Source organism: Lithobates pipiens, unplaced genomic scaffold, assembly GCF_037356315.1.
Source record: "Lithobates pipiens isolate NorthernLeopardFrog02 unplaced genomic scaffold, aLitPip1_a1.2 Scaffold_16, whole genome shotgun sequence".
NCBI lineage: Eukaryota > Metazoa > Chordata > Amphibia > Anura > Ranidae > Lithobates > Lithobates pipiens.
In genome coordinates, this window is record NW_027507748.1 from 10,774,726 (window position 1) to 10,802,030 (window position 27,305).

Sequence of the window (27,305 nt, forward strand, 5' to 3'; positions counted from 1 at the left end):
GATCAAGAGGGGATCGATCAAGAGGGGATGGGCAGAAACCAACGGCCATCCCCTCATCCCGGATCGCTCCTGAAGCGAAACGGACCGCCGCATCCAGCGGGAGGGGGTCCGATCGCCCCCACCCGCTGGAAGGCAAGCACGCACATGTACGTGCTTGTGCCTGTCGGTGCCATTGCACCGACGTACATAGCCATGCGGCGGTCGTTAAGTGGTTAATCGTCATTAAAATCAGTGCTCCCGCCAAAACGGACATTTTTAAAAACATTTTAGGCATTGTGAAAAAAAGTGGCTGATGCACAGCAACTAATAAACTCCGCGCCACAAAAAATAATAAAAAAAATATCAAATTAACCTATAGTCAGTGAATCAAACAACTAATAGCTGCTCCCTAAAAGAACAAGAAGAAAACTTGTCATGCTGAAGATATAATGATGATAGGGGCGCTAGAGTAAATATAAATATCAAAAACAATTGAAAATTTGATAATTAAATGGTATCTAAAATAATACACACCATATTACAAAACTGCAATAAACAAAAAAAAATTTTATTTTACAACCAAAATATAGTGAAAAACAATAATAAATAAAGTCCCAATTGGGTGATGACACCACAAGGAAAACAAAAAAACTTGAATAACTATAACTCCAAAGTCCAAAAGACAGTGATTTTTTCAGTGAAAAACTCCTTCTGAATCCATAAATCAAAAGACTGCTGGAATCTTCTATAACGTAATGAAACGTCCCTTCACCAAAAAACTTATGGACATAGAAACAACACCCCACTTGTGAAGATAAAGATGTCTTCTTACCAGATGCTGTTGACTACTTTAATTAAAAAGATAGTCAAATAGGCTTATGCAGGTTGATTCCCTGCTCACATGGAATCAGGTGGACCTCGTATGGACAGAAGCTTCTCCTCATAGACTCAGATAGGTCATAAAAGAAGCCAAACAGAAATCCATAGCGTAACACCGTTTAATAATAAAAATAAATTAAAAAAACATAAGGCCAAATGGCTGCTTACATATGTCGGTGCCCGACACTGGCACTGGGGCTGCTTGCTTAAAACAAACGTTTCGTAATGGATACGTAGTTCCTCGTGGTGTAAGGCGTGCGTTCCACCAAAGGACAGCCGATAACCAAGGACGACCGGAACTAGACGTAAACGAACGTGACTGGATACCGCCTCGACGTACGTTTCGTTTGACACGTCATCAGGAAGCGCACCCAGTCACAAAGTCAGCGTTCTTTATAGTGTCTCGATTAATCCATAGACCAATCGAGAAATACTTAATTTAATACGCAGCCTCAGTCCCACTTAAGGCTTACAACAATAATGGTACATTAAAACATAACTAGCAAATAAACGTTATAAATGTATTAACCCAAAAAACGAAGGGATGAATTGTATGTGCTAGAAGTTAGAGAGTAAAAAAATAAAATTAGAAAAATACACATATAATAATCCAATGGAAATGTCCATTGGAAAAAAAGAGGGATAAGTTGCTTGTAATTTCCAAATTGACCACTAGATGTCAATCTATAGTCTGGAAATTTTCTACCAGAAAATATATAAGAAATATATAAAATTCTTAAATATATTATTACCATTACCAAAAATATATCCAGCATTATCTCTGGCTACCAGACGTGAGGAAAAACCAACAAAAGCCTACATCGTAGGCCAAAAATTAGAAAGTAAAAAAAATACGCATATATTAATCCAATGGAAATGTCCATTGGAAAAAAGAGGGATAGGTTACTTGTAATTTCCAAATTGACCACTTGTCCCCTGGGGCAGGAGGCAGGTCCCCAAACCCTTTTTAGGACAGCATCTTGCATATTAACCATTAAAATTAGCACTTTTTATTTCGAACGTTCGAGTCCCATAGACTTCAATGGGGTTCTAAAGTTCGTAACGAACGCGGGGTCCGTTCGAAAGTTCTGATGTGAACCGAACCGGGGGGGTGTTCGGCTCATCCCTACTGGCCACAGATCCATTCTCTATAGTAGTCGCATATACATTCCCCATAGTGAACATATAGCCATCCTTCATAATGGGTTCCAATCAATTCTCTATAGTGACCACAGATCCATCCTCTATAGTATTTCCAGATATATTGCCTGTAGTGGCCACAGATCCATTCTTCCCGTCATTTAGCGCCACATATTTATGGATGCTTTGGTCGGTCTCTCTCCTCCTGGAATGGATCTGAGAATATAAAACCCAGGGTGACAGGTCAGGTGACAGCATGGAACATCCTCACAGAACACACATAATTTAGAATAATAACACATCATCCTTATCCTTTTCAACACCTGGGTCCGGGATTTCTCATCCACCCCTAAATGAATGTAAATTGCTGCGTGTGCAGATACATTCAAATACCCTGTTTCCCCTAAAATAAGACCTAGCGTGATTGTCAGTGATGGCTGAAATATAAGCCCTACCCCCCCCCCAAATAAGCCCTAGTTAAAGTCCTTGTAGGTCTTATTTTCAGGGTAGGGCTTATTTTTGGGTAAACAGGGTAGGGATTATTTGGGCGGTAGGGCTTATATTGCAGCCAAAACAGACAATCACGCTAGGTCTTATTTTAGGGGAAACAGGGGAGCAATGGCTCCTCTCAGCCTGCCAATACTTTCTACCGGCTGAATGGCAGTTGCTGTTTACATACCATTAAAGAGAAAACAAAAAAGTTCCAAAGAAATAGGTTCCTCACGCCGATGTACATCGGCAGAATGGCACGGCTGGGCACAAGCACAAGTACAGGTACGTTGCCCTTTAAGTGCCCAGCCGTGGGTCGCACACGCGCCGCCGACGGCACACTTGCAACCCCGTCTTGAGCTCCGTGACCATGGCCGCGCGACTCGATCGCAGCTGGTGTCCCGCAATCGGGTCACAGAGCTGAATAACCTCCTGCTTCCTACTGAGGCCGTCACTGATTGTCTTTCCCTATGACAGGGAACAGACTATCAGTGACGGCACACGCCAAGCCACGCCCCTACAGTAAAAAAAAAAGAAAACACACACACACTTAAAGGGGTTGTAAAGGTTCATTTTTTATTTTCTACATAGGTTCCTCTAAGCTAGTGCATTGTTGGTTCAATTACCTTTTCCTTCGATTTCCCTTATAAATGTTTTTTTTCTTTGTCTGAATATCTCACTTCCTGTTTCTCCTCAGTAAACTTCTCACCATCATCCGAGCGGTGGTTAGTCAGCCAGAACAGCTTACTGAACAGCTTACTGAGGAACAGGAAGTGAGAAATTCAGACAAAGAAAACAAAGAAAAAAAAAAACATTTATAAAGGGAAATCAAAGGAAAAGGTAAGTGAACCAACAATGCACTAGCTTAGAGGAACCTATTTAGAAAATAAAAAACGAACCTTTACAACCCCTTTAACCCCTTCACTACCAGTGACATTTTTACAGTAGTCAGTGCATTTTTATTCGCACTGATCGCTGTATTAATGCCAACGGTCCCAAAAATGTGTCAAAATTGTCCGACGTGTCCGCCATAATGTCGCAGTCACAATAAAAAAAAAAAAAAAAAAAAAATCGCTGATCGCCGACATTACTAGTAAAAAAAAAAAAAAAAAAAAAAAAAATCATTAATAAAAATGCCATATTTTTTTTTATATATTTTTGGGTGATATTTATTATAGCAAAAAGTAAAAAATATTGCATTTTTTTTTCTCAAAAAAATGCCATAAAAACTATCCTATTTTGTAGACGCTATAACTTTTGCGCAAAGCAATCAATAATCACTTATTGCAATTTTTTTATTACCAAAAATTATGTAGAAGAATGTGTATCGGCCTAAACTGAGGAAATTTTTTTTTTATATATTAATTTTTGGGTGATATTTATTATAGCAAAAAGTAAAAAATATTGCATTTTTTTTCAAAATTGTCGCTCTATTTTTGTTTATAGCGCAAAAAATAAAAACCCACAGAGGTGATCAAATATTCACCAAAAGAAATCTCTATTTGTGGGGGGGGGGGGGAGGACACCAAATTTGTTTGGGAGTCACATCGCACGGCCGCGCAATTGTCAGGCCGCGTACACACGCGCGGACTGTTCGCCCAACCTTGTCCGCTGAACAGTGTTTGGGCGGACAGTCCGCTCATGTGTGGGTTTTTCAGCGGACAGTTTCAGCGGACAGTTTCAGCGGACAGTTGGACGGACAAAGTCTTTCGGAAATTCCGAAAAACTGTCCGCTGAAACTGTGTTTGAGCGGACAGTCCCCGCCCGTGTGTGGGCCAGTCCGCTGTACTTTCGAAATGAGCGGACTGTTCCCGCTCGGAAAGTCCGCCCATTTCGAGCGCGTGTGAAGGTAGGCGGGGCCCGCGAAGGAGACGTCGCGGGCACCGCCGCCTGGAATGGACTTAAAGGGACACCCAACGCCGAAAAAAAAATCGGCGTGGGGGTTCCCCCAAAGTCCACAACAGACCCTTGTCCGAGCACGCTACCCGGCCGGCCAGGAAAGGGGGGGCGAGCGAGCGCGCCCCCCCTCCTGAGCCGTACCAGGCCGCGTACCCTCAACATGGGGGGGTGCCTTGGGGAAGGGGGGGGGCCGCACGGCCCCCCCACCCCAAAAAGCACCTTGTCCCCATGTTGATGAGGACAAGGGCCTCTTCCCGACAACCCTGGCCGTTGGTTGTCGGGGTCTGCGGGCGGGGGGCTTATCGGAATCCGGGAGCCCCCTTTAATAAGGGGGCCCCCGCATACCGGCCCCCCACCCTATGTGAATGAGTATGGGGTACAATGTACCCCTACCCATTCACCTGTGAAATAAAGTACAAAAAAAAACACAACACAGGGAAAAAATATTTTATTGCACAGCTCCGGGGGTCTTCCGTCTTCGGGGGTCTTCTCGCCGGACTCCTCCGCTATGTGTGTGTAGCTCTTTTGCTAGCGGAGGAGCCCGGCTTTCTTCCTCCCCGCCGCCGGCCTCTTCTCCCGACTTCGGGGGTCTTGTCCCCCTCTTCGGTTCTTGTGCCGGGCCACCGCGCCTTCTTGTAGCTCTTTTGCAGGCGGTGGCCCGGTCTTCTGTCGCCGCCGCCTTCGGTTCTTCTGTCGCCGCCTTCGGTTCTTCTGCCGGGCCACCGCGCCTTCTTGTAGCTCTTTTACAGGCGGTGGCCTGGTCTTCTGTCGCCGCTGTCGCCGCCGACTTCCGTTCGTGTTCTTCTTCTTGTTCTTCTCCAGGAGATGTTGACACGTCGCTCCCTCCGGCCGGAATGCCAGAGCCGCGCTGTGCGGTCACTTATATAGTGACAATGGGGCGGTGTCACATGGTATATGTCACATGGGTTGATGTCACATGGGGACTATGACATCGTAAGGGGGCGGGGTCACCATGTGACCAACCCATGTGACATATACCATGTGACACCGCCCCATTGTCACTATATAAGTGACCGCTCAGCGCGGCTCTGGCATTCCGACCGGAGAGAGCGACGTGTCAACATCTGGAGAAGAAGAAGAAGAAGAAGAAGAAGAACGGAAGGCGGCGACGGCGACGACAGAAGACCGGGCCACCGCCTGTAAAAGAGCTATAAGAAGGCGCGGTGGCCCGGCACAAGAACCGAAGAGGGGGACAAGACCCCCGAAGTCGGGAGAAGAGGCCGGCGGCGGGGAGGAAGAAAGCCGGACTCCTCCGCTAGCAAAAGAGCTACACACACATAGCGGAGGAGTCCGGCGAGAAGACCCCCGAAGACGGAAGACCCCCGGAGCTGTGCAATAAAATATTTTTTCCCTGTGTTGTGTTTTTTTTTGTACTTTATTTCACAGGTGAATGGGTAGGGGTACATTGTACCCCATACTCATTCACATAGGGTGGGGGGCCGGTATGCGGGGGCCCCCTTATTAAAGGGGGCTCCCGGATTCCGATAAGCCCCCCGCCCGCAGACCCCGACAACCAACGGCCAGGGTTGTCGGGAAGAGGCCCTTGTCCTCATCAACATGGGGACAAGGTGCTTTGGGGTGGGGGGGCCGCGCGGCCCCCCCTTCCCCAAGGCACCCCCCCATGTTGAGGGCACGCGGCCTGGTACGGCTCAGGAGGGGGGGCGCGCTCGCTCGCCCCCCCCTTTCCTGGCCGGCCGGGTAGCGTGCTCGGACAAGGGTCTGTTGTGGACTTTGGGGGAACCCCCACGCCGATTTTTTTTCGGCGTTGGGTGTCCCTTTAAGTCCATTCCAGGCGGCGGAGCCCGCGACGTCTCCTTCGCGGGCCCTGCCTACCTTCACACGCGCTCGAAATGGGCGGACTTGCCTCCGCCTTACGTGGGCGAGTCCGTTCATTTCAAAAGTTGAACGAACTGTTTGACAAACAGTTCGCTGAAACAGTCCGCTCGTGTGTGGCCATGTCCGTCCATGCTAAGTTTGAGCGGACTGTTCGCTCAAACTGTTGGACGGACAAAGTTGGCCGAACAGTCCGCGCGTGTGTACGCGGCCTCAGTTAAAGCGTCACAGTGCCCGAATTGCACAAAAAGGGGCCCGGTCCTTTAGCTGGAAAATGGTCCGGGGCTTAAGTGGTTAAGCAGCGCTCCAAAAAAAATAAATAATAATTTAAAAAAAACACATAAAAAGAAAAAAATAATAAAATAAAAAAAAACACAAAGTTAAAAAAAGAAAATGCATATGAGCAACCAGCACTCTAAAAATCTAAAAAAATTGTGACAGTCCATCATTTCAGTAATGATCAAATCGACAGAGATATGGCGTCCTGGTCCTGAAGGGGAGACCACGTGGCTTGCTGCACTGGGGGTTTGTTCAGAGTCTCTCCCGGGAACCACCACAAACGATCTGTTTCTTTCTGAGGTGGTGAGGTTATCGGCACTGCTTTCGCCAGCAGCGTATATTATACCTGAATGCTGTTTTAAATATGTAGTTACATAGTTAGTTAGGTTGAATAAAGACACCAGTCCATCCTGAGTGTCTACAATTGTCCCTATCCCTGTACATTGCACACTCACACTGGTCCCTACCATCAAGGAGCCCACAATCCAAGGTCCCCATTCATATACTGGGGACAATTTTTGGACAGAAGACAATTAACCGGTTCCCGACCGGCGCACGCCGATGTACGTCGGCAGAATGGCACGGGCAGGCATATTGGCGTACAGGTACGTCCAATCTTTAATGCCGCCAATGCCATCGCGAGCGCACCACCCGTCAGGGCGCTCGCGTGCTGGTCGGGACCCCCGTGAGTCCGGTCGCGGGTCCCGCGGACTCAATTGCCACGGGCGTACCCGCAATCGCCTCACGGGGGCGGCTGAACAAGGAAATGCCGTTGTAAACAGCATCTCCCCGTTCTGCCTAGCAACTAGTGACGCTGATCTCTGCTCCATGTGATTGGAGCAGAGATCAGTGTTCACTAAATTAAAGCCCAGCCCCCCACAGTTAGTAACACACCACTAGGAACACTTAACCCCTACACTGCCCCCTAGTGGTTAACCCCTTCACTGCCAGTGTCATTTACACAGGAATCACTGCATTTATATAGCACTGATTGCGAGCGAGCGCCCCCCCCCCCCCGAGCCATACCAGGCCGCGTGCCCTCAACATGGGGGGTGCTTTGGGAAAGGGGGGGCTGCGCGGCCTCCCCCACCCCAAAGCACCTTATCCCCATGTTGATGAGGACAAGAGCCTCTTCCCGACAACCCTGGCCGTTGGCTGTTGGGGTCTGCGGGCGGGGGGCTTATCGGAATCCGGGAGCCCCCTTTGATAAGGGGGCCCCCGGATACCGGCCTCCCACCCTATGTGAATGAGTATGGGGTACAATGTACCCCTAACCATTCACCTGTGAAAAAAATGTGAAAAAAAAAAAAAACACACACACAAGGGTTAAAATAGTTTATTGCACAGCTCCGGGGGTCGTCTTCCGTCTTCGGGGGTCTTCTCGCCAGTCTTCTCCGCTATCTTCTGCTAGCTCTTTTACCAGCGGAGGAGCCCGGCTTTCTTCTTTGCCGCCGCCCTCTTCTTCCGACTTTGGGGGTCTTGTCTCCCTCTTCGGTTCTTCTTGCCGGGCCACCGCGCCTTCTTCTAGCTCTTTTACAAGCGGTGGCCCGGTCTTCTGCCACCGCGTTGTCGCTGCCTTCTGTTCTTGAGCTGTTGCCTCATTGCTGTCTCTGGCCACAATGACAGGCACGCGGCGTCTTATATAGGGACATCGTCGGATGATGTCCCCGCCCATTATGATGTCACAGTCCCAGCATCCTCTGGGACTGACACCCCACCCCCTTTCCTGGCCGGCCGGGTAGCGTGCTCAGATAAGGGTCTGATATGGACTTGGGGGGGGGGGCCCCCACGCCGTTTTTTTCGGCGTAGGGATTCCCCTTTAAGTCCATACCAGGTGACGGGGCCAGAGACCCTTCCTTCGCTGGTCCCAGCTACCTGGAGCCACGCTCAAAATGAGCAGTTCATTTCAAAAGTACGGCGGACTGGCACACACACGGCCGTATTGTCCGCTGAAATGCAAGTCCGGGGTAAAAACAAAAAGTCCATCGGAGCCCACACACGGGCGGATTGTCTTTTTGACTTGATTGACTTTTCCATTGTTTGTTTGTGTGTACGCGGCTTTACAGTACATGGGTGTCATGCACCAACACACCCATCACCAAAAAGCTCCTTCAGGAAATGAAGCCTGACAATGCTACCTGAGCTGCATCGGGTTCCCCATCCAAACATTCAAGCTGGATGGAGGAATCCCCTGCCACCCTATTGTACTCTGAAAGCAGGACTCCTACTGCCAGAATAACAGAACATGGTATCAAATACTTACATTCATTTTCCTGGTGGCAATATGGCAGCATACTAGTGTAGCGGTACCCCGTAGGAGCTGCTAAGTATTGTGGCCCACCTGTCACCCTGCCCAACCTTCACTTCTCCAGGCATCCAGAGACATAGAACAGTCCATATGCTTGGTGTTGTTTTGTTTATTGAGGGGATTAACTTGGATGGGGTAAGGGAAATATTGGATGCCCATGGAATCAAACCATCAATGATTGGGACTCTGTATACATCCTCTATATACACCACTCCATTTCTCCTCCTGCACATCACTTCCTTGTTTCAGAGTATCACTCCTTACTCCTCCTGCACATTACTTGACTCTCAGGAGCTGGTAGGATATGATAAGTTAGACACTGGCTCAGTCAGGCCTTAGAAGTTGCTTATACAGGCAGGGACTGCAAGCCCCTATAGTGTAGCAAAAAGAGAAAGCTCTGGTCCTGGCTGTCATACATACTGCTACTGGTCCCAATTAGCTCTTTTCGCGCCCTGCCAGCCCTCCTGGCTGCAGTTTCCCAGCTCCACTGGCGACAACACCACAGTCCACTCCAAATCCCAGACTCCACTCTCTTAGGCATGTCACCCCAGTCCTCCTGACTGCGCATGTCACTCACCAGCCCTCCTGGCTGCATGCAGTTGTTGCTCTCCCTGGAGAATTGCCTGGCAATGCTCTCTCCTGCTGTCCTCTTGCGCCACCTGTGCCTCCTGACCAGTCCACTCTTCTGGAGGGCCCTGTCTGCACCCGAGCCCAGGCTCAAGGTCACCTCCCCCCCCAATACTGGGGAGCTCCCACAAAGGCCCCGATAGCCTGAACACTCCATCTCCAAATCTTCCACCCGATACAACTCCCCCCAGCTGGGCTGACCCTGGGTATTTAAGGAGGCCTGCTCCCTGCCAATCCCAGTTGGGGAATGGTCAGGGCTCCCCAGAATATCCAAAGCACCTCTCCTCTCTTTCCAGAACCTTCCAGAAAACTCTGGAAAGAAGAGGGAGATCTCGGGGAGGCTGCCTGTGAGTCATCAGCTCTACACTGAGCCACTCCCAGCCCAGGCAAGCCAGGCCTGCCTAAATTTTCCTACCCTAAAACAATAATCCTCACTCTAGCACATACATTCCTAGAGGGTGCCAGTACACTGCCATGGATTGGTACAAGGAAACAGGGGCGGCCCGAACATTAAGGGTGCAAGGGCACCAACCCCCTTATCCATGCGTCCGGCCCCTTTCAGGACACCGATGCACGAATTCCAACGGGGAGGGGGTGTTTTTTTTTTTTTGAAGCGCCAGAGGCGCTAATAGGCTTCAATATAGGGTGAGCTCAGGGCGCAGAGAGTGCACTCTCAACCCATCCAGGTGTGTTACAACAGCGAATGAACATTCGCTGTTGTAACACTGATCCTCCTCCCAGCCAATCAGGAAGCCGGTTTTGACATCAGTCACCCAATTAGCTGAAAGGACAAGCGCTCCTATTGGATGCGTAGGAGGATCTGGGAGCAGTCATGGAGGAGAGGACTCAGTCAAGCTGTAAGTAGAGGACTGGGGTAAGTAGAGGACTGACCGGCAAATAGCAGGGGGGTGGGGGGGGAGATGGATAGTTGTTTGGTGCCCACAATAAGAAGGTATTAATGATAAATCCATTTCTACATTCATTGAATGACTTATAATTAGTGTCTCATAGAGAGAGTTGGACTATCACTCACCTAATATACAATGTAGAACATCGCTGATGGCAATATTAGAACAATCGGAACAACTCTTGTCCTTCCAGATGCATTCGATTCTGCGAGAGCAACTAGGATTAGGAAATTGAAAAACGAATGTACAATACATAATAAAGCAATGCGTAAATTGATGGCGCTATATACAGTGCTGTGAAAAAGTATTTGCATATTTTCTGATTTTTTTTAATATATTTTTTTTTTTTGCATATTTGTCACACTTAAATGATTCAGATCAAATACATTTTATTACACAATAATTGTTGGCCAAACGTTACACAAATGTTGGCCAACAATTACGAACGTGGGAACGCGGTGACGTAAAAGACACACGACGAGCCGAGAAAAAAGCAAGCTCAATAGCCAGTGCGGCCCCCTTCAGCTTGATTCCGAGCATGAACGGACTTGTGTACACACGATCGGACTTTCCAACAACAAAGTTTTGTTGGCGCAAAAATTTGAGAACCTGCTAAGAAACATTTGTTGGCGGAAAGTCCGACAACAAATGTTCGATGGAGCGTACACACGGTCGGATTTTCCGACAACAAGCTCACAACCAACATTTCCAGTCGGAAAATCCGAAGGCGAGTACTGGGGCATAAGAGTTCCCTTCACTGGAACTGAAGCCTCATATACACGATCAGACTTTCCGATGAGAAATGTGTGATGACAGGCTGTTGGCGGACGATCCAACCGTGTGTACACTCCATCGGACAATTGTTGTTGGACTTTCCGCCAACAAGGTGCAGCGCACAATTCATAATAATGAAGCTGTTTTGCTGGTGATACTGATGGAGTTATTGCAAACAAATTTTCAAAGGCTTTTTTTTTCTAGTGATAGCAAGAATAATATTATGTTTTTTGTTTTGTTTTTATTTGGGCAAGTTACCACTCACCATTATCCCATCGTTTTTAAAGTGGAGGTCCACCCTAAAGTGGACCTTCCGCTCATTGGAATCCTCCCCCCCCTCCGGCGCCACAATTGGCACCTTTCAGGGGGGAGGGGGGTGCAGGTACCTGTACAGTACAGGTATCTGCACCCACTTCCGGGATAGCACTCTACGGAAAGGGGCGTAGATCTACGCCCCTTTCCGAAAGTCCCCCGCTGCCTGCTGGGAAACACACAGATCCCAGAGACAGCGGGGTCCATCCTTATTGCGCAGTGCGACTCGCGCATGCGCAGAAGGGAACCGGGAAATGAAGCCAAAAGGCTCCACTTCCTGATTCCCATACCCAAGATGGCAGTGGCAGCACCCGAGAGACGATCGAGAGATCGGCTTCGGGTGCCGACATCGCGGGCGCGCTGGCCGGGTAAGTGTCCTTATTTTAAAAGTCAGCAGCTGCAGTATTTGTAGCTGCTGGCTTTAAAAAAAACGCGGAACTCCCGGCGGACTCCCGCTTTAAGATCAAAGATACAACTATGTCGGCATCTCTTGTTAATTTTACATTGTATTTTATAAAGTCATTTGAAGTAAAACACATAGCCAAATGTTATTCTACACAATTTTTTTATTGTGCATTAACCACTTCCTGACCAGCGCACGCCGATGTACGTCGGCAGAATGGCACGGGCAGGCATATTGGCGTGCAGGTACGTCCAATCTTAAATGCCGCTCTGCCATCGTGAGCGCGCCGTGCTGGTCGGGACCCCCGTGAGTCCGGTCGCGGGTCCTGCTGACTCGATCGCCGCAGGCATACCCCCGATTGTCTCATAGGGCAGCTGAACTGGGAGATGCCATTGTAAACAGCATCTCCCCTTTCTGCCTAGCAACAAGTGATGCTGATCTCTGCTCCATGTGATTGGAGCAGAGATCAGTGTTCACTAAAAGAAAACCCAGCCCCCCCACAGTTTGTAACACACCCCTAGGAACACTTAACCCCTACACTGCCACCCACTGGTTAACCCCTTAACTGTCAGTGTAATTTACACAGGAATCATTGCATTTGCATAGCACTGATTGCTGTATAAATGACAATGGTCCCAAAAATGTGTCAAAAATGTCCGATGTGTCCGCCATAATGTCGCAGTCACAATAAAATAAAAAAAGGGCTGATCGCCGCCATTACTAGTAAAAAAAAAATCTATTAATAAAAATGCCATAAAACTATCCCCTATTTTGTAAACGCTATAACTTTTGCGCAAACCAATCAATAATCGCTTATTGCGTTTTTTTTACCAAAAATATGTAGAAGAATACGTATCGGCCTAAACTGAGGGAAATTTTTTTTTTTATATATTTTTGGGGGATATTTATTATAACAAAAAGTAAAAAAATAATGCGTTTTTATTCGAAATTGTCGCTCTATTTTTGTTTATAGCGCAAAAAATAAAATCCGCAGGGGTGATCAAATACCACCAAAAGAAATCTCTATTTGTGGGAAAGAAAGGACGTCAATTTTGTTTGGGAGCCACGTCGCACGACCGCGCATTTGTCAGTTAAAACGACGCAGTGCCGAATCGCAAAAAGTGGTCTGGTCTTTGGCCAGCAAAATGGTCTGGGGCTGAAGTGGTTAAAAAAAAAAAAGAAAACAAATAAAATTAGACACGCCATCTGCCAATAGAATTTAACCAAAAAGTGCATTCTATGCATCCAAAAATATAGAAAATATACCAAATCAAATCATTATTCAACCAAAAAAAAAAATGATGTCTAAGCAATAACTCCAAGGCCAATAATAAATAACACATTATCTCCTCTGATTCCACAACATGAAACTGAAAAGCGCAAATTGAAAAGCACAAAAAGAAAAGCACAAAAAGAAAAGCACAAAAAGAAAAGCACAAAAAGAAAAGCACAAAGCAAACACTCAAACTTCTACTAAACACGAAATTAGCAGAAGGAGCCCAAAGGGTGGCGCCAAAGAGCTGAAAAAACACGTAGTACGTCTAGTACATCACTACGTTCGTAATTGTTGGCCAACATTTGTGTGACCGTGTGTATGCAAGACACGTTTGAGCCAACACCCTTCGGACAGAATTCCATGGTTTTGTTGGCGGAAAGTCCGATCGTGTGTAAGAGGCTAAGCCCAACCCCTGAAAAACAACCCCACACCATAATCCCCCCCTCCACCAAATGATTTGGACCAGTGCATAAAAAAGGTCCATAAAGACATGGATGAGCGAGTTTGGGGTGGAGGAACTTGACTGGCCTGCGCAGAGTCCCGACCTCAACACAACAGAACACCTTGGGGATTAATTAGAGCGGAGACTGTAAGCCAGGCCTTCTCGTCCAACATCAGTGCCTGACCTCACAAATGCTCTTCTGGAAGAATGGTCAAACATTCCCATAGACACCCTCCTAAACCTTGTGGACGGCCTTCCCAGAAGAGTTGAAGCTGTTATATCTGCAAAGGGTGGGCCAAATGAATTTGGAACCCTACGGACTAAGACTGGGACGCCATTACAATTCATGTGCGTTTAAAGGCAGGCGTCCCAATACTTAGGCCAATACATGGTATATCGCTTGTGACAAGGAGCATGGCTATGGACTCAGGGCTGGTTCACACCACAGAGGATGCAGAGAACATGCGTGAGGCTGCCTGCTGGCTAAGAGGGTAGCAATTCCATCTAGCAGCACTGGGGTTGCTGGTTCAATTCCCCAACATGCTAACGCTTATGTCAAAGTTTATATGTTCTCCCCGTGTGGGTTTCTCACCACAATCCAATTACATTCTGGCATTTTACTTGTCGAAAATAGTCTTGAATGTAAGAAAGTTAGTTTTGGATGTTAATGTTTGTTAGCACTAATCATGCCCAGGGACTTGGACATTTAAAACTGTAGAGTTTACACCGCACAGGTACATATGCTTAGAAAACTGTTGCTTTGTTTATGTGCATGCAAATGGACTTCGATCTTTGGCCAATAGTTGGAGATTTAATGCACATAGCCAAGGATGAAAAAACAAAACAAACGCATCAGAGAGATAGCAAAAACATTAGGTGTGGCCAAATCAACTGTTTGGAACATCCTTAAAAAGAGAGAATGCACCGGTGAGCTCAGCAACACCAAAAGACCCGGAAGACCACAGAAAACTGTGGTGGATGACCGAAGAATTCTTTCCCTTGTGAAGAAAACGGCCTTCACAACAGTTGGCCAGATAAAGAACAGGAGGTAGGTGTATGTGGGTCAAAGTCAACAATCAAGAGAAGACTTCACCAGAGTGAATACAGAGGGGTCACCACAAGATTTAAACCATTGGTGAGCCACAAAAATAGGAAGGCCAGATTAGAGTTTTCCAAACAATATCTAAAAAAAAGCCTTCAGAGTTCTGGAACAACATCCTATGGACAGATGAGACAGATCAACTTGTACCAGAGTGATGGGGAGAGAAGAGTATGAAGAAGAAAAGGAACTGCTCATGATCCAAAGCAGTTGATCCCAGGTTCCCCTGGGACTGTGACATCATAAGGGGCGGGGTCACCATGTGACATCCGTTGACCCCGCCCCTTATGCCTATATAAGTCGCCACACAAAACACATCCCTGCCATTACGGCTGGAGAGAGAGCGCGTCGTGTCAACATCAGAAGGAAGAAGAAGAAGAAGGCGGTGACAGCGTCAAGACCGGGCCAGCGCTAGTAAAAAAAAAGAGCTGTAAGAAGATAGCTGAGGCCCGGCAGAAGAAGCGAAGAGCGGGACAAGACCCCTGAAGTCGGAAGAAGACCCCCGGAAGGCAGCGGCGACGAAGGAGAAAGCCGGGGTCCTCCGCTTGTAAAAGAGCTAGCGGTAAAAGAGCAGAAGATAGCAGAGGAGCCCAGCGAGAAGACCCCCTAAGTCAGAGCGGTCTTGTTGTTTTTTTTTTATTAACACTTTTTTCCCCAGGTTAATGGGTAGGGGTACATCGTACCCCATACTCATTCACATAGGGCAGGGGGCCCCCTTACTAAAGGGGGCTCCTGGATTATGATAAGCCCCCCACTCACAGACCCCGACAATCAACGGCCAGGGTTGTCGGGAAGAGGCCCTTGTTCTCATCAACATGGGGACAGGTGCTTTGGCTTTGGTGCCTTCCCCAAAGCACCCCCCATGTTGAGGGCACGTGGCCTGGTACGGTTTAGGAGGGGGGGGGGGGCGCTCACTCGTCCCCACCCCCCTTTCCTGACCAGCCGGGCTACGTGCTCGGATAAGGGTCTGCTATGGACTTTGGGGGGACCCCCACGCAGTTTTTTCGGAGTAGGGGTTCCCCTTTAAATCCATACCAGGCGACGGGGCTCGCGAGGTGTCAATCTTGCCGATGGAGGCAATGACATTCACTTCCTTCGCTAGTCCCTTCTACCTGGAGCCATGATCAAAATGAACGGACTTTCCTCCGTGTGTGGGCAAGTCCGTTCATTTGAAAAGTCTGGCGGACTGCCGGATTGTCCGTTTTACAGCCGAGTCTGGCGAACAATTTTGAGTCAAGACTTCTTTCTAAGTCTGCCGGATAGTCCGATCGTGTGCATGCGGCATTAGAAGCAGAGGTGGTGGAGGACTTGGGATGGATCGATTGCACAGTGCACTGCAATCCGAATCGTCAGACAGTCACTTACTTGAATTCCTCCAGGGATGCCTTTCCTCATGGGGAGAGAGAAAGACCCTCCCCTTCACTCGATTGGTGTCAGCTGACTTCATTTTTCAGTGTCCGCCCCGCCGCCCTACGTTCTCGCTCTCTGGATAGGCGGTGCGGGATGGGGTGGTCCAGACAGGATGCAATTGCGGTAACGCCGCCCAAGTAATGGGAATGGCGTTACCCCATAAGGGGGAAGAGTAATCAGTTCGATTACTCATTACCCTCTAAGGTAACTGCATTAAGTAACTCCGTTTATTTTAACTGACTTACTTATATCACTGGTAGGGCCACCTTTGTTGGCTCCAATTTTTGTGTTTTTTGTTGAATGACAGCATTTGCTTTTACCACCATGTCTGCTGATACGCTGTTATCTTGTCTTTGTGGCTCATCCGGGTCCAAGCACCCTGTCCATTGAAATTTGGTCCATTTGCTCCTTTTGCCACATTGCCAGCTGGTTATGTCTTCTCTTTAAATCCTCTCCTGGAACACACAAGGCTTAAGATACCTAATCAAGCGATCCTAATGCCCCGTACACATGGTTGGAAATTGCGACGGAAAAAGTCCGATTGGATTATGGTGTCGGAAAATCCGATCATATGTGGGCTTCATCGGACTTTTTCCGTCGGAAAAAGTTTGAGAGCTGGATCTAAAATTTTCCCACAACAAAATCCGATCGGACTTTTTCCGATCGTGTGTAGAAAATTCCGACGCACATAGTGCCACGCATGTAAAAAAATTTGGAGACGAAAGCTATTGGCTACTGGCCTCTATGTAGTTCCGTCGTACGTGTAATACGTCACCTGGTTCCGAACGATCGGATTTTCCGACAACTTTGTGCGACCGTGTGTATGCGAGACAAGTTTGGGCCAAATCTGTTGGAAAAAAAATCAGACGTATTTTGTCGTCGGAATGTCCGACCGCGTGTATGGGTCATTCGTGTTTCAGTTCATTAAAATGTATAGTCCTCATATTTGTGGAGACACATTTGATTGGCAGTAAGACCCTTAGCTTAAAAAAAAACATGGGTAGGACACCATTACCATTCCACCTACTCTAGATTTGGGGGGGGGGGGGGGTACTTAAAATCGCTCCCTTTCAAACTCCTTGACCTGGCATTGGACCCGGATGGTAGATATGTAATACTTCATGTGCAGATACAATGTTTGACATGGATTATTGTTGGCCTATATTTTCCACCGCCTGCATCTTTTTAAACTGTTAAATCGGATCACAGCCAGGATCGTACAATTTCCTACTGACAATACTTTTTTACTGGAAAATTTTAACCTAGTCCCGGATTTGGGTATAGACAGACTTGCGGCTGCTGGCTCCTCAAATCAGGATCTGGCGACCTGAGCTGACACGTATGGGCCAAACAGATGCTTTGAGGTGGAAGAACCCCCAGTCTCGTGGCTTTACCGGTCACTCTGCTTCGCACAAGACCTTTTCCCACATAGACCTGTTGGGAGGTCTTTCCTGCCTAGAATTTGGGATATTAAGATTTTGCCAAGGAGCATTTCAGATCATGCCCCATTGTTTATGACTTTGGATCTGTTCCCTGCCCCAGCCAAGCTCTGAAGGCTCTCTAAGTTTTGGGATGCGGACCTGGAATTGCAATTTAAGGCGGATTTGGAGACTTATTGGAGAGTCAACCCTGACTCGGCCTCTGTTGCATATACTATATCATTAAAGTGGTTGTAAACCCTTACAGCACACTTTGACCTACAGATAAGCCTAGATTAAGGCTTACCTGTAGGTCCAAGAAATATCTCCTAAACCTACATGGTTTAGGAGATATTTGTCAAAAGACAGGCACCGCTGTCTACGGCGCATGTGCCATAGACAGCGGCTCGCAGGCGCACTGAAAACGCTGCCGTCAACAGCGATATGCCACGCGTGGCGGCTCCTGTGCGCATGCGGGGGAGTGACGTCACCACGGCTTCACCGAATGACAGCGGCGGAGCAGCGAGACCCACCGAGAAGATGGATGCGCCGGACCACAGGGGACATGCGATGCATAGTAGTCCATTATGCTTTGCCTTTGCAGGGAATGAAAGAGGAAGTAACACTCATCAGGGTTTACTTCCTCTTTAACCATTACATACCCTACGTTATTATATTTTTTTACCCAATTTTATCATTTCCTATAGATTGGCTATGCTCCGCGTGACTCAAACTACGCTTTATCCATGGGGAATCGTTCCTTGACTGTCCTTTCCCAGTGGTTATTCCATTGTTGTGGTGGGGATCACTGCCTCAGCTCCCGGGGCCGCTTAATTCTCTCGGCTAAACCCCCAGTTCTCTATACCCATGCCCAAAATGATTTTCAAGTACGAGTGAGAGATTCATTCCTCTATATTAACTATTTCTTTATAGAATTACCCAATGTAATTTTTCCTCTAAAGCCTTGTATACACGGTCGGAGAATCCGTCGGAATGTGTCCTATCGGACCGTGACATCGGATAATCCGACTGTGTGTGGTATGCATCGGACTGATTCCGTCGGACCCAATTTTCCAACATGTTGGAAATATTTTCCGACCAACTGGTTCGATAGGACATACTCCGATCATGTGTAGAGAATTCCGATCGGACAAAGTGCCACGCATGCTGAGATCAAATTCCTACATCAAAGCTATTGGCTACTAGTCCCATCGTAACGAAATTACATCATCACGTTCTGAATGATTGGATTTTTCGACAACTTAGTCCGACCGTGTGTATGCAACAGTTTCGGACAAGATCCAACGGGCAAAATCCGACGGATTTGGTTGGCAGAATGTCCGACCGTGTGTACAGGGGCTAACATTTTATAGATATCTCTTCTGCATCTTCTCCTGAAGAGTGGCATTGTAGCCACGAAAAGGCGTCGAGCTATTAGATGCTCTCCCTTGCTATATTACTTATGACTGTTACCTGTAATATGTCCACATTGGAATCATGCCAATTTATAGTATGTTTTATTATAGAGATATACAGCAATTAGTGTTCTTACTATGTTACCATTGTGTTACTCTGCGATTATGTTATTATGCCAGTATGGACTATGTTGCAGAATAAAGTTTTTTTCCCATTTTACAATAGTTGGTTATTATGTTTAGAAATATGGTCACTATTGTTGGTTTATTTAACGAACACTACCGCAATAATATGCCGAGAGGTCTCCCTGGCTGCATGTTTCATGTAAAGTCCCAAAACTTGTTCTCTCAGATTTTCCTATATTGGGGATGGAGGCACATTTATTTGGCCTCATGCAAAGTCACAAACCCTTTTTTATTTTTTTTAATGCTCTATATTGTATAACTCCTAATTAAAGTGGTGATTCTACTCTGGAGCTATGAATATGATCTGTACGGTCGTGGAATGCTCTTGGTTGATAGCCTGTTGCTGCTTATGTTTTGTATTGATTGTTCAATAAAATCTTTTCTGTTGCAAAATGCAGTTTTGTTTGTCTTTTCCAGATCTGTCACACTTAAGGCGCCAGCTGTTTCGGGATGCCAGATTGTTGGCAGAAAACGTGATTTTATCAGCGTTTTGCATTGCGGTTAATGCACGTGCAGCGGCGCTAGCTTTTAGCAGCGTTTCTCTGCCTCTATTCAAAATCAATGGTTCCCTATAGCAGGGGTTGACAAATTTGCTTGGAATCTAGGAGCCAGCTTAAAAAGTTAGGAGCCAGGTCCGTGACGTTGATCCGGACCTGTCCCTGGCCTGACATGGAGACGAGTGAGGGGAAGATAGCAGCGCCGTCGCCGCCCCCCCCCCCGTCTCCAAGTCATTGCCCATAGCTCTTAGAGGGACATTTTATTTATTTTTTTCAAATGACAATTTTTTTTTCAATTGCATTTTAGTGTAAATATGAGATCCGAGGTCTCTCTGACCCCAGATCTCATATTTAAGAGGACCTGTCATGCTTTTTCTATTACAAGGGATTTTTACATTCCTTGTAATAAGAATAAAAGTGACACAACATTTTTTTTAAAAGAACAGTGGAAAAAAAAAAAGTTAAAATAAGCAGAAAAAATAATAATTTTTAAACGCGCCCTGTCCTGCTCGCATATAAAATCGGTGTTCGAACCACACATAGGAGGTAGCGCCGTGATCGGTAGAGCGAGAGCAATAATTCTAGCCCTAGACCTCCTCTGTAACTCAAAACGTGCAACCTGTCGAATTTTTTTAAACGTCGCCTATGGAGATTTTAAAGGGTAAAAGTTTGTCGCCATTCCATGAGCGGGTGCAATTTTGAAGCGTGACATGTTGGGTATCAATTTACTCGGCGTAACATTATCTTTCACAATATAAAAAATAATTGGGCTAACTTTACTGTTGTCTTATTTTTTTATTAACTAAATTATTTTTCCCAACAAAAGTGCGCTTGTAAGTCCGCTGCACAAATACGGTGTGACAGACAGTATTGCAACAACCACCATTTTATTCTCTAGGGTGTTAGAATAAAAAATATATATATAATGTTTAGGGGGTTCTAAATAAAGGGAAGAAGAGGCAGGTAATATAAAACAGGCAGAGGAAACTTTGCAGAGGAAATTAGCATTGCTGGTTTGTCATACCAACAGCGACCACAAGAGGGCGCCAGATTCCATAAGGAATCATAGGACCGCAGAAGGCCTCAAAGCCGCGGCCTAAATTTTCGGCCGCCGGCGTAACGGCCCGACGCGATCACGCTGGGGGGGTCCACAGAGACAGGATACCCCCAGCTGTGCTGCCCCAGGGGCGAGGTCGCTATTTCTAGTCGCCAATGCGACCTGGCGACCGTGTTTTGTCGAGCCCTGCCCTATAGGAGGCCACTGATTTGAATAGAAGTCGCACCTGAAGGGGAACCCCACCAAAATAAAAAAAAATAAAAATTGGCGTGGTTTCCCCCCTCAGACGATACAGACCCTGCGGTCTGGTATGGATTTTAAGGGGAATCCCCTTCTCCAAAAAAAATTAAAAAAAAAAAAAAATGGTGTGGGGTCCCTCCCCCCAAAAAATCCATACCAGACCCTTATCCGAGCACACAGCCCGGCTGGTCAGGAAAAGGGGTGGGGACCTGTGTGCACTCCCCCCCACCGAACCATGCCAGGACACATGCCTCAACATGGGGGGGTAGGTGCTTCCCACCCCAAAGGCACCTTGTCCCCATGTTGATGAAAACCAGGGCCCTTCCAGACAACCCTGGCCATTGGTTGTCGGGGTCTGCGGGTGGAGGGCTTATCGGTATCTGGGAGCCCCCTTTAATAAGCGCGCCCCCAGATCCCGGCCCCCCACCCTATGTGAGTATGGGGTACATCGTACTCCTACCCATTCACCTTGAAAAAAAATAAAAAAGTGTCAAAAATAAAAAACAAACACACTGCAAAGGCTTTTAAAATAATTAGGCAGCCATCTTCTGCCCGCTCTTTTTCTAGCAGTGGCCCGGTCTTCTCCATCGTCTGCTTCCCTCTTCTCTTCTTCTGATGTTGACACAACGCTCTCTCCCGCTGTAATGCAGTGTGCGTGGTGCGCAGCGACTTATATTGGCATGGGGTGTGGTCACCGGGTGAGGTCACCCGGTGACCCCGCCCCGTATGACGTCACCACCCGGGGCATGATGGGACGATGATGTCATAAGGGGGGCATGGTCACCGGATGACATCCCCCAGTAACCATGCCCCCTGCCAATATAAGTCGTTGCGCACTGCGCACACTGCATTACAGCGGTGTGTCATCATCAGAAGAGGAGAAGAGGGAAGCAGACCGGGCCACTGCTAGTAAAAGAGTGGGTAGAAGATAACGGACAGCTGCAGAAAAACCAGAGAGCGCGGAGAAGGAGGAAGAGACCCCCGGAGCTGCCTAATAAATTATTTTAAAAACCTGTGTAGTGTGTTTTCTTTGACACTTTTTTCCAGGTGAATGGGTAGGGGTACGATGTATTCACATAGGGTGGGGGGCCAGGATCTGGGGACCCCCTTATTAAAGGGGGCTCCCAGATTCTGATAAGCTCCCTGCCCGTAGACCCCGTCAACCAATGGCCAGGGTTGTCGGGAAGGGCTTTTGTCCTCATCAGAGGATGCTGGGACTGTGACATAAGGGGCGGGGACATCACCCAGTGACCCCGCCCATTGTCCCTATATAAGTCGCCATACAACGCGTCCCTGTCATTGGGCCAGAGAGAGCGTCGAGTCAACATCTCAAGGAAGAAGAGGAGAAGGTGACGACAGAAGACCAGGCCAACGCTAGTAAAAGAGCTGAAAGAAGAAAGCGGAGGCCCGGCAAGAAGAACCGAAGAGGGAGACAAGACCCCCGAAGTCGGAAGAAGAGGCGGCGGCGACAGAAGACTGGGCCACCGCTAGTAAAAGAGCTGGGAGAAGAAAGCGGAGGCCCGGCAAGAAGAACCGAAGAGGGAGACAAGACCCCCGAAGTCGGAAGAAGAAAGCCTTGCTCCTCCGCTAGTAAAAGAGCTAGCAGGAGATAGCGGAGGAGTCTGGTGAGAAGACCCCCCAAGATGGAAGAAGACACCCAAAGCTGTGCAATAAATTTTAAAACCTTGTGTTGTGTTTTATTTACATTTTTTTTCCACCAGGTGAATGGGTAGGGGTACATTGTACCCCATACTCATTCACATAGGGTGGGGAGGCGGTATCTGGGGGCCCCCTTCCCCAAACCCCCCCCCCCATGTTGAGGGCAAGCAGCCTGGTACGGCTCAGGAGGGGGGGCGCTCACTGGTCCCCACCCCCTTTCCTGACTGGCCTGCATTCTCGGATAAGGGTCTGATATGGACCTTGGAGGGGACCCCCACGCCGTTTTTTTTTTTGGTGTAAGGCTTCCCCTTTAAGTCCATACCAGGTGACGGGGCCAGCGACGTGTTAATCTTGCCGATGGAGGTGGCGACATTGAACTCCTATTCCGTCTACCTAGAGCCGCGTTTAAAATGAACGGACTTTCCTCAGTGTGTGGGCAATTTCAAAAGTCCGGCCATAGTCCGGCGGTTTGTCTGCCGGAAAAGTCCGGTCGTGTGTGGGCAGGTCCGCTCGTTCGGAAAGTCCGGCGGACCTCCGCTTCAAAGTCGGGCGGTTTGTCCGCCGGACTAAGTCCACCGGATAGTCCATTCGTGTGTATGCGGCATAAGGAATAACTCACTTAAATCTGTCCAAACCAGAGTCTAGTAAACATCCCGGGTATGATAAAGTTTGAAAAATGAAAATCATAAAATTAGAATATAATAAAAATAAATTATAACAAATAATAATATAACAACAATAAAAAATATTCAATAATGTAATCAAATAAAAAACACAGAAATGTGCTCAGTTGCAGAATTGTCGCTGTCATTACTTTTCAGTATTTGATGACGGATCTCCCCACAAATCGCTATCGCTCAATTCTGCGAGTGATTCTAATTTATTATCGCTGTTTTCTAGCTGGTCTAAAATCATTTTTGATGTAAAGGGACAGTTTTGGTTGCTATGGACAATCTCCAGTTTCCAGGCAGAAAGAACAGTTTTTATAATATAAAACTACATGCAGGGCACTGGACAGACCACTAGGGACAAAGGGGAGGTGAAATAATTACATACAGCAATGTAATCTGTAAGATCACATTATACTGTATGTAATGTGAGTGTTTTACTTTTTGAATTTGGCGCCGTCCCCATGCGTCGCAACACTGGCAAGGAAGGGAGCTCAGTGATGTGATAGATCGAGCGGAGGACGGCTCGCTCGTACAGCGCGGGGACATCGCTGGATCCAGGGGACAAGGTAAGTAAGCTCTTCCTGGATCCGGCGATGCGGTCCAGAGTCTGGCTCGGGGGTTACCGCTAATGGTACTAAATTTTCCTCCAGAGCCAGACTCGGGAATACCGCCAGGGGGGGGGGGTTAACAGCTCCAGAGCAAAAAAAATAAATAAAAACACTTTTTCACAGCACTTGTCCTATAATAAAAAAATCAATATACAATGTATCAGTTTGTATGGTCAGTGGCCAAGTGATGTTTTACTTGATTAATCCTCGGTCAAGAGCATGGGCGTCCGCAGGTAGGGGCAAGTGCCCCCCCTGGAATCATGGATCAGATCAGGGGCGATGACCCCCATCACCCCTCTCTGTCACCCCACCTCTCTCTCTTTTTCACCCCACCTCTCTCTCTGTCACACTCCTCTGTCACCCCCGTCTCTCTGTCCCCCTCTCTCTGTCACCCCCCTCTCTCTGTCACCACCCTCTCTCTGTCACCACCCTCTCTCTGTCACCACCCTCTCTCTGTCACCACCCTCTCTCTGTCACCACCCCCTCTCTGTCACCACCCCCTCTCTGTCACCCCCCCCCCTCTATCTCTCTGTCACCCCCTGTCTCTCTCTGTGACACTCCTCTCTGTCACCCCCCCCCCCCTCTCTCTGTCACTCCCCACATGTATACAGTCACTGACAGTCTCTTGGGCCATGTCTGCCATCTCTGACCATCACCTGTACTACGTCTGCAGTCTATGACCCTGATAATGTCATTGTCGAAAAGGGTCAGAGAATGGGTGACCTTAAAATGATGCCCCTCCCTGAAAAAAGTTCTGCGGACGCCCATGGTCAAGAGCGCAGAGAAATGTGAATTGGGGTTGATCTCTTAGAACTGGAGAGTCCAGAATCTGGTGCAGCTTGTGCATGGCAGCCAATCAGCTTCTAACTTTAGCATGTGAATTAAGCTTTGTCATGCTAAACTAGTTTTGGGAATTTTAGGTAGACATGTGCAATTTGTTTATTTGCAAATTTGTTTAACGAATTTTCACAAATTCAGAAATTCCAAAATTTTGAAAATTTGAAAAACCAGAAATAAGAAATGAAAATCTGAAAATTCGAAAGCCCAAAAATCTGAAATAACCAATAATAAATATTAAATTATAGGTATTAAAATTTCCTTTCAAATTTGGCCGTTAGTGAACGTATTTAAATGAATCATCTGAAATAACGAATGTCGGATCTAAACGAATGGAATGTAACGATCTAATAATAATAATAAACAATAACAACAATAATAACGTATAATTATTATTATCATTTATGATTAATTTGTTCCATTCCATTTGTTTAGATGTGGCATTTGTTATTTCGGATAATTCGTAACTTCAGATAAATTCGTAACGTTCACTAAACAGCCAAATTTGGAAGGAAATTCCAATAGCTATAATTTAATAGTTAATTATTATTTGTTAGATATTATTTCGAATTTTACCGATTTTTTTTTCTTTTTTTCCGATTTTCTCATTTCCGATTTCCAAAAAAAGCAAAAAATTAATAAATAAATAAAAAAAGAACAAATTTTTTGGCAGTGCACGTGTCTAATTTCAGGAGAGGTCGCACAGATGTCAGTCAAGTCGCACCTGAAGTTGCACTAACATGCGACTTTGAAATGGTGCGAAGTCACATAATTTCAAAGTTGGATTTGGTGTGAACAGAGGCTAAAACCTGGATGCTGATTGGCTACCATTGTGAGCCGCACCAGATTTTGCACTCTCCGGTTTTAGTAAATCTCCCCCATTGTTATTATTCTGTGTCCCACTCCCACTATGATACCCCAGAGAAGAGGAGACAGGCTGACCCCAATCTATAAACACCCCAATACCTTCGGTTTCCAAAACGTGTCTGAATGTAGGATCACTGAGCCGGTATTCCCGGATCTCCTCACTGACCGGGTTTGTGATCCTGACCCGGAATCTCCTCTCTGCGTCGTCTCTCTGCACACTGGGGATAATCAGCGTCCTATTGTTATCTATCAGCCGGTATCTTCCATGGAGAGGCTCCCCGTCCACCTCCCAGGTCACAGCGCTCTCTTCTCCAGAGAACTGGACCCTCACCGACATCTCCTCCCCCAACCGCCTACAGTTACTGGTGATGTTGGAGATGAGAACCGGATCTGGAATGATCAGAAGGACAGTGATAGGTCACCAACACAGAGTCCAGATACAAAGAATAGAGTGTTAGCTCTTGTACACACACTTATTGCTAGTCATATGATCTGTAACCACCCCCCCCCCCCCCAACTGAGCACCAGGGCTGGACTGGGACAAAAACTTGGCCCTGGACTTCATCATGACCGGCCCACTTTAATTTTGAGTGTCTCCATCAGCACTTCCCCCTATATCAGAGTGTCCTCCCCCCTCCCACGTGTACTCACAGTTTTGAAGGTAGCTTCTCGTTCCTCTCTCCAATCATGTAATAAATTACATGACAAGGGGGAGAGAGAGGAAGGAAAGTCTGCCTGCTGTCTGTCTATCTCCCCCTGCAGGCTGGAGGGAGCAGAATGTCTATTGCTCTCTCCAGCAAGTGACGGCAGCTGCTCCGCCTAACAGGAGTAAAAATTGCAATCACTCACTGTCAGAGAGGAACGGCTCCAGAACTGCACCTGACCGGCCCACCGGGAAACTCTCTGTAGTCCTGATGGGCAGTAAATGCCTGCTGAGCACTGATAAAAGTGTGGCGCATCATATGGGGTCTTACCCAGGACACGGATGTCTGTAGAGGTCACAGGATATCGGTTTTCGCCTTGATACCAGATCTTATACACACAGGAATCATCCTTCCCAGCTTGCGTCAGCTTCCAGCAGCCGCTGCCTTTGTCCAGGAGGATTCTGTCCGTGTTGCGATATATGTCGGAGTGTTTACAGTGGAGCTCCAGCAGCGGCTCCTCTTCTCCTCCACATTGCTTGTTCAGCTCCAGAACCCCTACAACACCAGGAGGGCCAGGACACGTCATATCACAGCCGCTTATGTTTGATCCTTTTCGTACGTACACCAGTCCCCATGAGATTTCCAGGAAGATTACCATGAGCAGAAGACCTAAGTGAAGAAAAAAAATAAATTATATTATATTATTATAATAAAAAAGTCCAGGGATTGCTGCACCTAAAATGTATTGATTTCCATGTAAGAAATTACATATTATTCATGTCGTTCCAAATAACAGTTTCAGGCTACAATGCTTATGCCCTTCTTCCGATGGGTTCCCATCCGAAGAAGGGCGTAAGCTTTGTAGGCCGAAACTTATTTGGAACGACATGAATAATATGTAATTTCTTACATGGAAATCAATACATTTTAGGTGGTGCAGCAATCCCTGGACTTTTCTTTATATATGGCTGCTGGGAAGGCTTGATTACTGTATTACTGAATTTGTCGTTATTTGTCGTTCCAAATAAGTTTCGGCCTACAAAGCTTACGCCCTTCTTCAGATGGGAACCCATCTGAAGAAGGGCATAAGCATTGTAGCCTGAAACTGTTATTTGGAACGACATGAAT

The 27,305-nt window shown here is 47.1% G+C and overlaps 1 protein-coding gene across 2 annotated transcripts; it reads right to left on the reverse strand.

The window, feature by feature from the left end:
• Nucleotides 1-543: 543 nt before the first annotated feature.
• On the reverse strand, nt 544-26,842 carry LOC143981588 (uncharacterized). Of its 2 annotated transcripts, none has more exons than XM_077479564.1 (4): nt 26,508-26,842; nt 25,633-25,923; nt 10,488-10,567; nt 544-2,214 (listed from the first exon to the last, which is right to left on the reverse strand). In XM_077479564.1, exons 1-3 carry the CDS (start codon nt 26,833-26,835, stop codon nt 10,488-10,490), a joined length of 699 nt encoding a protein of 232 aa, XP_077335690.1. In that variant the 5' UTR covers nt 26,836-26,842; the 3' UTR covers nt 544-2,214. The 2 variants fall into 2 exon arrangements, with proteins under 2 accessions (XP_077335690.1, XP_077335689.1); XM_077479563.1 differs by having other exon boundaries at nt 10,488-10,579.
• Nucleotides 26,843-27,305: the final 463 nt, after the last annotated feature.